The sequence below is a fragment of the Montipora capricornis genome, chromosome 13 (assembly GCF_036669925.1).
Source record: "Montipora capricornis isolate CH-2021 chromosome 13, ASM3666992v2, whole genome shotgun sequence".
In the NCBI taxonomy this organism is placed as follows: Eukaryota; Metazoa; Cnidaria; class Anthozoa; order Scleractinia; family Acroporidae; genus Montipora; species Montipora capricornis.
Window position 1 is genome coordinate 24,509,874 of NC_090895.1, and position 12,500 is coordinate 24,522,373.

A 12,500-nucleotide genomic window follows, 5' to 3' on the forward strand; every position below is an offset into this window, starting at 1 on the left:
AGGTGCTCTTCTTATTTGTGGTATTATTTTTTAATTTTAACTTATCTGAATTTACGGCCGCCATTTTGGAGAGGGGTCTATTGCAACAAGAAGACGTGGAGGTTTTCCATTCAAATTGATTGATTATAATTTCAAAGTAGATGCAATCCGCTGTCAAATTTACTTAAATGTTTATTCCTTTGCAGCTGACAGAGTTAACATGTCTCAGACTTCAAGGTAATCTCTTGTCGAAAACATAGACAAGTTACAAATTTAATTCCCTTTGTTCGTTCGTCCTGCTTCGTTTTTACATCTAATGAGGCAGTGCGGCCCATTGGTTTGCACGCTTTCCTTTAGATCCGCAGTTCCCGGGTTCAAGACACGTTCTGGCCACTGGTTGAATTTGTTCCAGGTAGTCCCCGGTTCAACTTCCCAGCTGCACTTGTAAATAGCCAACTGGTTTGCCTCCGGCCAGTTGGGATTCTTAACAGTTGTAGTTGTGGTTGTGTTCTGTCGTTTCGTTGATTGTGTTTCATTGGCACTGAAAAGCTCCTATGGGAAGTGGTCAATTAAGTCTGTATTGTATTGTAATTCGTGTCTAAAAAAACCTACTCGTTCAGCTTCAAAGTCTTGAACCGCTGTTAAAAAGAGTGCATGCAGGCATATTCACGCTTGCATGCCTCCTTTTACAGCCTCAAAATTCTTTCAAGTTTACGCGTGTGCACGAGGCTAGTTAGGCTAATTAACACAAAGACAAAAGAATGATTTGTTGGCGGTCATTTTTGCATTCGGTCAATATGGCGGCCATTTTGGAATAAGGTGTATTTACTTTGTAGACTAAACCATGACTCGGCGATACTCGGAAAAAACCCGAGTGCTCGTTTACAGGGGCCGAACCGAACCCGCGAGTCAGTTACCATCTCATTTATATCTACTTTATCTGTGCAGTTACGCTGTTGGTGGACCGGAAGTGAGCCGTTCTTTGGATCCCAGGCCACGCAGCTTTGGTTTGGAATCCGTTGAAGATGATCCATTTATTGAAGCGCATTTCGCATCCATGCAGTCGATGACCGCACCTGATGGCAAGAAAAAGAAACCGGACAATAGTGTCAACTATGGTTATTTATCGCAAGGTAAACCAGGTTTAGTTTGCTAAGGTGAAGTCCCCAACCACGCAATCGGTTTTTACCCAATCCTACACCAATAGGACTCAATTTTTCCTCAGTGGGGAGGAGAAGAAGCAACCGCGGCCACAATCTGGACTTGCAAAGACTCGAATAGGGACAAGTTGTACGAATCATTGCCTAATGTAACAAACCTTGCCAACGGCCAAAAACCTGGCGAGACAAGTTGCAGAAACCGTTGCGGAAAGTAGAATTGAGTTCTACTTTCCGCAACGGTTGCAACGAATTTCTTAAGCATTGCACAGTGTGACATCTGTCCTGCAACTTGTGTCACAACTGTTTGCTGCACCAGCCAATGGAAATGGTTCTTTAATCTCATGTGATCATCGAAACGAGAAAAGTTGCATGAAACTGCTGCTCAGTGTACCACCCGTAAAACAACTTGTTCCGTAATGTGAGAACGTTTGTAGAAATGGCGTTGCGAGACAAGTAGCACGAAAAAAAATTGCACAGTGTAACAGCGCCCCTAGACTCTTTTCTGCCGGACATTCCGGCTTTATTAAACAGCGAAACGAAACACCGCAACAAGACTTAAATTTGTATCCAGATTGCGCATCGAGACACCCTACATGAGTGGAGACCGATCCTTTTCAATTAACAGGACCAACATCCGCTGAATTTGTTTCCTTGTTTTAATGATGGAAGTCCTTGTGAGTTTTGGCGTTCGAGAAACAAAGTAGAAAAAAAATAGCTGTTTCGTTTCGCTGTTTCGTGGTTTAGCAATGCCTACGCATTTCTGGGGAAATTTCTGCGTTGCAGGGAGATTTTCTTGTCACATTTTCAGGGTTTATTTGTGTTTGAAATAGGAGATAGAGAGGATTTCAATTCAGTGTCGAAAGTAATTAGCGAATTGCTTTGGTTTTGCATTTAGTGATTGGTTGAAAGTTCTCGCGCCATTTTTTCAACCAATCAGAAGTGAAACCAAAAGCAATCGTTGCTTGCAAGTGCACATTTTCCCGCGCTTTGTGTCGGCTACGTGTAATTACTTGGGAGTTTTGATTGATTTACTGGATTGTCTCCGTGCTTTTTGATTGGCCAAAGTAATTACTTTGGTTTTGGTTTTGGTTTTACGACACTCATTTGAAAACCGCTCTAATTCGTTTGTGTTGGTCTCGTTTAGATTCTGTCCAAAATCAACCTGAGATGCTCTTGAATCCAGGCTCCCGCCTCGGAAGAAATCATCCGATAGCGCAGAGTACAGGAAATCTCGACAACTCTGCTTACCCAGCTCGAGGTCCACAGCGAGATTTCAATACGCTGCCGCCATATTACGAACCACCTTCATTCGAAGAGGCTATGCGCCAATCTGGGCGAAAACAGAAGACAAGAAAGTCGACAGGAGACCTTGTTGGGCCTGGACAGGGCCGCTCGCGCAGACCCAGGCAGTCAACTACTGATGAGCCTACGGATTCCAGCGATGGTGAAACGCGGTGGATTCCCCAAAGAGCGGCACCCCCTCCTCCAAGAATGAGGTCAGTGGGGCCCCAACTTTGAAGAGTTTGCGCTGTTTCATGCATTCCCTAAGGATAGCGATTTTTTTAAATATAGAAATTACTGGAAGCTACTTGTTTTAGGTAAAAATAGGATTAGGTTGTATGCAAAACCGAAAATCGGCCGAAACATCCTGAAACCGGAATTTGTGTACGAAAAAGCACCAAGCAAACATGCTTGCCCGAATGTGTTCTGTGTCACTGAGCGGGGAACTGTCTCAAAGTACTTTTTCCTTTAACGATTTCCACTTTTTACAGTTTTAATGTAATTAATCAAAACGTTAGACGGACCATCAAAACGAGAAATCCGCAAAATTCATTGAAATCCACAGGGAAAAGTGAGACATTTAAAGAGGCTATGTCACGTTATTTTAGGGTGTTGAGGGAAAATCTTTATTTAATCACAAGTTAAAAACTCGAAAATGGTAATGTGGAATTCCTCTACTGATAAAATTATCGTAACATCACAGACCTGACGATTCTGAGCGAAAACGACCTTTATCCAGGCGACTTGCCATAATCTAGAAAAACGTCGGGCCGACTCGTTTTTTCAAGATTACCCAAATGCAATCCGCTTCAGTTTTGTTCATTTGAGTCCATCCATGCTTTTCTTTCCTTTTGTTGTATTTCTTTTGTGTTGTTCAACAGCTTTAAGTGGTTATTGCAATGTTTCATTCTACTTTTTGGGCATTTTGGATGTCACGGAATTACATCGTTTTGCGTGACATTACCCCTTTAGGCTTGTCTCTCGTTAAAAGGTCAAAATTTTATCATCTCATTTTGTATTTGTTAAAACTTTACTTCTTGTTAGGCACGTAGAATCGTCACGGCCAGATCCCGGTTACACGTCAGTGGACCTTGGGCGTGGTTCAGGGGTGTTACCTCATGGACCCAGGGCAACAAGTGCCCCGCGAAACAATGGACCTCTTGACCCGTCAGCACTCTATGCGGAGCCGCATAAAAAGAGATCCAAACGGTCCCGCGGTGAACTCAGCGAACCAACAGTGGGTACGTATGGATTTGCATCTTATTCCAAAATGGCCGCCATTTTAGTATTCTTTTGTTTCCATGCAAATTGGCCCTTATAGCCTCGTTCGGAAGACCTTAGACAGCAATGACCAGAACCAGGTTGCTGACCAGCGGTTTTCGTTAAAGCAATGGTTTGCTGGGGGTGCTCAGTCTCGCGGGCTCAGAAAACCTGGTTGTGGTCATTGTTATTTAAGGTTTTTCCCTCGTTCAAGGTTAAATATTCGTTGGAATTTTACGTTTGAAAGTGAGACCATAAGGCGAATCTGCATGGAAACAAAAAAATACTAAAAATGGCGGCCATTTTGGAATAAGCTGTATATTTTCTTGAAATCATGGAGTTTGGCCCGTTGCGTGGCAAAGTACACAGCTGTTAATTGACGGTTAAAGTGGTTTAGTTTTTAAAGAAACTATCAAAGATTTGTTCTATGCAAAAAACCGCATTAAAAAAGGCCTAGAAGAAGAGAAATGGCAAGTTTTCCAAGAAGTATAGAAAATTGCGATTTTTCGCCGAAAAGCAAAGGGGAGACCCTTATTAAAACTTCGAAAGTGGCCGATTTTTTAGGCAAACTTTTAGAGGCTACAAAAATGGAGAAAAACAAGCATGGAACAAAAAGATTTGTCGAGTTTTATAACCATCTCGGTGCATTGACTATGGTAGAATGAAGTTAATTTATATTTTATGCAATATCACGTGTTTGAACATCGCAATTAACATAAAATGAAAGTTTGGAGGGTCATCGCAGTTAGCTAAGCAAATTAAGTAGTTGCAAGCAAGGTGGAAAAAAAATCCAGTCTTGAATGGCATTCCAACCCATGACTGCACGATTGCATTGCACTTGCTTTGCCAACTAATAGTGGCCTCTTTGATTGATTAATTACTTCAATCACTCAACGGAAACATGCACGCTCGTGCGTGCACGCACGCACGCACGGGATTTGCGGGCTGTCAGACTCATTCACGTTCGCACACATTTCATTCAGTCAATCTCGTGTTCGCTGACGTTATTATCAACTCAGCCAATTTCTCCTTGCTCTCTGTCTATCTGGACACAACTAACAAGTAACTCGTTGCGGCAGTTATCGGTCACGCGCTCTTCAAGGTTTTCAAGTAGTTTTTTTTTCATTTTTCGAAACTAAATTTGTGTGGACGTCAGTCAAATGTTTCAATGACAATAGTCCAACGTTCACTGGGCGGCAGTCGAATTCGTCATGGAAACGTTTTGATCTATGTACGACCTAATTTAGTTTCGAAAAATGAAAAACGGCGTGGAAGGGCGCGTGTGACTGGTAACCGCTGTAAACGATTAAGAACTTCAAGCGCCCAAAGGAAATATATTTCTGCTCAACAATAAACCTTTGTGAAATTTAAAGAAAAAATGTAAACTATTTATATCGTAATGGAGCTTTGAATAAGTCAAAATAAGTTTCTAATATTTAATCTTAATGTTGCTACCATAGTGTTACAGACTTTTTTAAGAATCCTTCTTAAGTCTCGTTGCTAACAGTAATATTTGATACATTGAACTTTACAATAATTGCTTCAATGATGCGTAGACAATAACATTAATTCTCTTTGCGAAAAGAAAAAACTCATTCATGATCTTCACCTAGAATCACTCGATAGTAATAATATTTGCTATTTCAAGTGAAAATAACCAGTCACCGCTTTTTATTAACGTTTAAAATGTTTAACCTAAAACAGCCGAGAGAAGCTTTTAGCTCTTCCCTTCCCCAAGCCTCGCTCGGCAGTTTCATTCGATTGTGTGACAGTCACGATTGACTCGATAAGCGCGTGGCTAAAATGAATTATAAGGGACAGTTCGCAGTATACCTTGTTCATAAAGTAAATTTTAAACATGCTATTGTTCAACAGAACAGCACCTTCCACCCCCAAGGATGTATGGACCTCCGTACTGGAGAGAATCGCTTAAAGGATGTTAGTATAAACTCTAACCTAACAGTTTAAATGAATCCGTTTTTAACGCCATTGGATTGATTGGGTTTTTCTCAAGTTCAGCTTTCGTTTTTAAACGTGTAGTGTTGTTGCAAATGAAACAGTTATAAATGAAAAGTTAAGGTACAATGTGAAGAATAAAATAGTTCTTTCTTGTTACGGGGCGCAAGTTACCTTGTTTCACAAAGTGGATTCCATGTGAAAAAAGGCTGCTTATTAACTTAAACGAAGACAAAACAAACAATTTGTAACTTAAACGCAGGCGTCCCATACACTGTGATCGATAAACGTGAATTTTTTGCAAATATTATATTCAATTTTTTACATTAAAAAAATTCATTATTTGACAATTACCAAGGAGAATTGTGGCTACGTCTTATTTGCGTTTAGCTCCGCCTTTGTTGATGTTAGACCCGTTTTTTAGCAGCCTTCTTTAGTCGTAATATAACTATTTCTGAATAAACAATGAAAGCATGCAAAAAAAATATCAAAAAATGGCGGCGCTCATGATTGATTGATTGATTGATTTTTGTCTTCTCAGGGCCTCCCCCACAGTACACCCCAGAGGAAAGGCCACCCGAAGACCCTATGCTGGATTCAGATTTAGACCTCGATGATCCATCTAATCTCCCCACAAGTGAGCGGCCCCCTGACCTCCCCATTCCCATGGCCCTGTTACCAAGCAACCGGTCAAGACCCAGTTACCATGACGATATGAGTATGTTTTTTTACTGTTTCTCATAAATTATGGCTTGAGTAGGCGCACTCAATGTTGTAATTCACACATGCAAAAGTTAGAACCAGCTTTATAGGGTAATGAGCAGTGCCAAGAGAAAGTTCACTTTAAAGTGGCGACTACAGGGAGCTTACGCAAGGAAGACTCCGCCGAGGAGAGCTTCGTCTAAAAATATTATTTCCCGTTATTGTAACAAATTCGTTACAACCGCAAGTCGTTCGGAACGGAAAGTGCTGTACCAACATTGCAGGAATAAAGTTGGCGTAAACGGTGTGGTTATTTGGGAAGAAATTTAGAAATGTTTCGTCAGGTTCTACACAAACTCAAAGTTGGTCAATTCACGCCGTTGCCAGGTCGAGGCCGGCAAAGAAATGTACTAAAATGTGAAACGCACGTGCAGGGCGAGAAAAGCCTTTGTTTTTGTTTATTAAGGGCCCACTGACTTTTTTTTGAGGGTGCGTTGCTGAGGATGTAATGGGTAAGTAATTTGAGAGAATTTGGCATTATTTTTCAGTTCCCAACTTTTGCAAACCAATGACCTTAAATATGACGTCATCGTGTCACGCCCATGGTCACGTGACCAATAAAAGAAAACTCTAAATTTGTCTACGTGCCACACAATTTGGATATTTAATCAGTGGTTTGATAATTTGTATTTTTTTTTGCATCCAGCCAAGCATGGTTTTCTTTTTATTTTGAAAAATGTTCTTTTTAAAGAGATAAACGATACTGAAGTACCCATAACATTTCAAAAAAGATGATTTGAAAAAATCAATGCTTAGCTATAATTTGTATTTTGGGGTGAAACGTGCCATATGTCAAAAATAAAGGACCGCCGGAAATTTAGCGTTTTTTCAAACCGGAAGTCAGTTAATATGAGAACGAGCGCGAGGAAGGGCGACGAAAAAATTTCGGTGCAAGACCCACTCACATAAAACGTCACCAGCTCACGATATGACGACGTTAGTCACCGGAAGTAACATTTCACTTCCTTAGCAACGCAATCCGTCTGTGGGCCCTCAAGCCCATTGTGTTATTGCGTTCTCGTAGCTGTCGTGCCATTCCTTCCTGGAATGTTGATACACACTTTCCATGCCGGCCGACTTAGAGTAATCGCAAAATTATTACAGTAACTGGAAATAGTCATTTTAGACAATGTTCTCGAAGCCTTCGTCGTCTTCCCTTACTCAAGGCTCCTAATATTAGTTAGAGCTTTGCTCTGTTATGTGACGACCTTCACCAACTGTGAAACTCAAATGAACCAAACCATAGCGAAGCTTCAAACAAGGAATGTCTTCCCCACACCAGCAACGCCCCAGAACTATTCTTTGATTGCATGATTGCACTAACGTGATAAGACGGCCATGTTGGCGGCGAAACAATAGAAAAAAAGTAGCTCAAGCTTTGTATTATAATAGAGTCAACTTCTCAAAAGACTTTTTTGGTATTGTTCTTTCTATTAACATGGCCGCCATGACGTCGGTGCAATCAAAGAATTTACTTCGTCATGACAAATTTTATCCGTAACATTCATTCGTTCACCTCTTACGTGACATAAGTCGAACTCGCAAGCGACCAGGGGCCCGTTTCTCGAAAGTCCCGAAAAGCCATTTGTGAACCTGTCAACCGCTTGCTCAGGAAAGCCGATCTTTTAAAATGTTTTCAAGGTAGCAAAAAGCAAACTAACTGTGAAGTTAGAGAGCTCAAATTTTCTCCGTTCTTGAGATACAAACGGAATTGTGACACCCGAAAATGGGTGGGGACTTTTGAGAAACGGGCCCCAGTTCCAAGTTGGCTTGCTAGCGTAGCTGGTAGAGCAATGCAGGGCAATCTCTGGTTCATGAATTCGAGCCCCGTTTAAGTTTTTCAGGCTTTCTTCGCAGTTGCTTAAGTGCCTTCATAACTTTACGTTTGCTGGAATTATCTTCAACTCAGTCACAAGTAATATGTTTTTCCTTCGATGCAGATGATGGTCTCCCTGAACCTCCAGCATTTTTACGTGATGTGGTGTACCCGCCAGGTGGTAGGGAACCACGCTACGATGACTCTGACGATGCTGCACCATATCAACCGCCTTCCCCAGCTCCGGCACCCGCTTGGCAAAGACAGGTAGATACATAAAGAGATTGTTTAAGTCAAGACTTCAGTTCAGTCATACCATACTCCAGGTCGGCTCTCTCTCAGCGATCTTATGACGCAGAAGCGCGAAGCGGCGTTAAAAACTTCGCCAATGTCGTACAACGACACAAAAGCGAAACAAGCGACGAAAACTTACCGAAGAGTCGAATTATATCAAGTGTCGTTTAAGTTGTCGTATCCCTGGTCTTTTCTTACAAGTAACCTCCATTGCTAAAAAAGAATAACTTTAAAACCGGACAAAATAGTGTCTGCAATCCAATAAAATTTTCTTGGGGGAAAATCAAACATTTCGTTTTTGTACTTCGCGGTCGCCGCGATCTTGACTAATTGATTCAAAGACAAGGAATATCCGACGAGTCTCTTGTACTGTTTCAGTGAAAAGGAACTTACTCCTGGGACATCTATCCGACGGATCTTCTGCATTCCGACTGGCTCCGTTTTCAATGGCACTTATCTTTAACTATTTGTTTTCTTAACAGCCCTACGTAAATATAAATGGACAACTCCACAGAGCACCTTCCCGTGATTACAGCGACTTTCAAAGACCGAACCCCATACGGTCGTCACGAGACAGCCTCACGCCGGAACCGGAAATGCCTCCACGACAATGGGAACCGCGCAGGCCTGAACCCGACAACAGATCAGCACCGGAAATGAATTACGTTAGTTATTTGGTGTAATCATACCGGAAGGTGGGTAGCTGAACTGGATGGAAGATTTAATTTGAAGAATCCACCCTACAGAGAAGGAAGTATCGAGGAAAGGCAACCTCACACCTAGCACCACATTATACGTCCCGGTTTGCTTAAAACAAACTATTGAACTACAGCTTGACATCGCTTTGTTTGAATATCACTCGTTCATGAAACTTAGCCCGACAGACAAATTTACTTAAGGAACAATTGCATTTTAAATAACAATGTCGTTGTACTAATATACGCATTCGGTAAACATGTTATTCCGTTTTTAAAGCTGTTGATGGATCAATTTATCCGACCGAATCAAGTGTATCTGCGACGTTCAAAATGATTATCGATTGCAGACAATAACGGATCTCAGGCCCCGTCCACACCTATCCGCCAATTTCTTTTACTCGAATACGGCTTACGTCCGTACGGAGAAATCGGTAACTGTATCCGGAAATTTTGAATGCGCTGCGAATTCGGATACGTGTGTACGGTCGTATTCGCACGCTGACGTAACACAATCGGATCTAGTCTTTTCCAGATGAGATAATTCAATATGTTCGTATGGTCCTTGGACCTTGAAACTCGTTAACAAAACAGAGAAAATGGCGCCAACATACGATTTTGCGAATGCTCAACAAGCAAAATCTTTGTCAAAAGCAGTGGGCACTAGAGTGTATCTGGATACGTGTGGGCAGAGAAAATGATTCGAAATCGATGGAAGTAGCCTACGTGTGGACGCAGATATTTTTAAGTCCGAAAAAAATTTGCGTCAAGAACAAGCGATAGGGAGTTGTTAAGTGTCTTAGCAATCTTAATTATCTTTGGAGGTGCACTAAATTTGGTGTAATAAGTCGTTTCCTCAAAGCCTGTTTCTGTTTTAACGAGAAATTCTTAAATTGTAAGTTTGCGTGCGTTTTGGAGAAAACCATTTGCGATCGTCAAGAGCCAAGCTCGGGTCGGAACCGGAAATGTCTCCACGACAGTGATAACCGAGAGGGCCCGAACTAAGGTGTCGAAAGGTCTATTGTGATTGAGGTATTCAGTTTCAAAGGTTTTCGAAGCCTCAATAGCGGCAACCTTGGTTTGCACTTCAGTAGCTAACGTCAAGCTGTAGCCAACAGAGAGTTTAGGAAACTTCAGCAACGACGATGAGAACGTCATCTCAAAATATAAATTCGCATTATTGTAATCACTTCGTGACTATTTCAATTTTTGAATATGACAAGGGTGTGGTAGTTCCTTTAAGAGTGATACTAGTCGGAACAGCGCTTAATTTAGGGGAGAAATTGAAAATTTATCCTCAAGTGCTGACGTTCTTCATAAAACCTCAAATTTGGTTACTTCACTTTGTTGTTTTGCTGATGACGGCAAGGAAATGGACAAAAGTGAAAAACGCACGTGCAGGGCGTGCAACGCTATTGTTTTTGTCCACTAAATATGCAAATTTGCGACGTTCTCGTTGCCGTCGCCGTTGTCGTTGCTTAAGCTCCCTTTTAAAAATCGACGACGGCTACGACGGCTCCAAAACAACAATCATTGGTTAAAAGAAGAAAAACGATCCTGCTGCACTTGCGGCGCGCATTTCATTGCTGTGCTCTGCATAACAACAACGTGAATTCACCAAATTTGAGGTTTTAAGGACAACGCGAGCTTGCAAATGCGGATCTTTCGTTCTATATTTTTACTCTGAAACTGCTCGTTTAAGGATAATTCGCCTACATTGTACGAAGTAAACGAGATGAAATAACCGCGAAAGACTTAAAATTTAATAAAGCTGCATTTTGAAGTGACATTTCCATCGCCGTCGCCTTGGTAGAGAGCTTTAGCAACGACGTACGACCGCAACCGAAACGAGAACGTCGTCGTTAAATATGAATTCGCCGCGTTATTGTAATCGCTTCGCGCGACTATTTCAAGCGTTTTAACGTGACAAAGGTGTGGTAAAGCCTCAAGAACGGAACTAGTATGAACGGCGCTCAATTCCGGGAGAAATATCCTCAAGCGCTGATGTTCTCCCTAAAACCTCAAATTTGGTCATTTCACGTTGCTGATTTCCTGACGACGGCAAAGAAATGGACAAAAGTGAACAGATGCACGTGCAGAGCGTGCAAAGCTTTTGTTTTTGCCCACTAAGTATGCAAATTTTTGACGTTCTCGTTGCCGTCGCCGTTGTCGTTGCTAAAGGTCCCCACTTTTTTTTTTTGTTAGTAGATCCTGAAGGGTACGAGTTAATACGGCTTACACGTAGGCTAAGAGCGATGCCAGACGTAGCGAATGTCCTTGGGATAACAACATAAAGAAAGGACCTTTTTATTCTTGGATCGTTGAAGCAGCATTTTTTTCAGTGTTTCGTTATCTGCACGCCGCTGCTTCAACGTTTATCGTACCGCCAGCATGCTGCAATCTCGCCTACTTGTTGTAAATATTATATTTTTGAAGACTGTTCATTTCAAAGCTCTTAGAAATGTACAGCGTTCGTGTTGTATTAAACAAATTAAATAGGAATATTACGTGAATTACTTACACAAGGTCTAAATATCTGGTTGTAGCTATTTTATCCGTGTTATGAATATGTTTAAGCACACTGGTTTTGTGCGAATCTCGTCGAGGTAATGTTTTTTTTTTTTAATCGTAGTCGACGACTGCATTTCATCTTGTCATTTAATAGCACGTAACCTCTAATCGTTTACTCTTGTACGATAAATATCTCCATCCATGGCAAATACATTTTGCTATTTTGTTCCCGAAATTTTGTTTGTAATTCGCCGTTAAAGTTGGCAAAAAACTGGCAGTCAATTTCTCTCATGACTTATCTAGTGAAAGACCAGCCGGGGTCTTTCCTTCGATAACATCTCTTGCCGTTTTGCAGCGGCAAGTTGGAAAACAGAAACGGCACTAAAATCCGTTTCTCTGGTAGAAACAGTTTGCAGTGTCATCTCGCCTGGTCGGTCCTGGCAATTGCGGCGAACTTAAAATGAAATATCGTTGGGATAGGGCTACAAGCGGAGAGATTTTTTAAATTAAGAAAAACAGTGGAGGTTAGTTACCTTTCCGTCATGACAAGAACGAATACGACCGTCTTTTGTTATCGGTTGTCGAACAATACTAAGAATTTACAACATACAGCTTTCGAGATTTGTAGACATATCGGATGTTTTTAGTATTTATTAAATGCGAAATTATACAGACTAGCTTTTACTAGAGTTTTGTTAGGTAGTTTGTATTAGAGCTGGCATGTTATTTGAAGTCTATGATACAATTAGGATACATCTTTTTTTTTTTACATTTTTTCGGGGCAAC

General features: G+C 41.3%; 1 protein-coding gene across 2 annotated transcripts in view; it reads left to right on the forward strand.

The window, feature by feature from the left end:
• The window catches only part of LOC138028293 (protein turtle homolog B-like), a 62,990-nt gene that overhangs the window by 50,049 nt on the left and 441 nt on the right, over window positions 1-12,500 (forward strand). The window contains exons 15-22 of one of the 2 annotated variants that reach the window (XM_068875778.1): window positions 186-216; window positions 928-1,112; window positions 2,284-2,635; window positions 3,465-3,661; window positions 5,556-5,618; window positions 6,178-6,354; window positions 8,339-8,481; window positions 8,991-12,500. The exon at window positions 8,991-12,500 is cut by the window's right edge and continues 441 nt beyond it. In XM_068875778.1, coding sequence (XP_068731879.1) covers window positions 186-216; window positions 928-1,112; window positions 2,284-2,635; window positions 3,465-3,661; window positions 5,556-5,618; window positions 6,178-6,354; window positions 8,339-8,481; window positions 8,991-9,191 — 1,349 coding nt within the window. In that variant the 3' untranslated portion in view covers window positions 9,192-12,500. The remainder of the gene's footprint in view (window positions 1-185; window positions 217-927; window positions 1,113-2,283; window positions 2,636-3,464; window positions 3,662-5,555; window positions 5,619-6,177; window positions 6,355-8,338; window positions 8,482-8,990) is intronic. The other variant, XM_068875779.1, reaches the window with a different exon arrangement.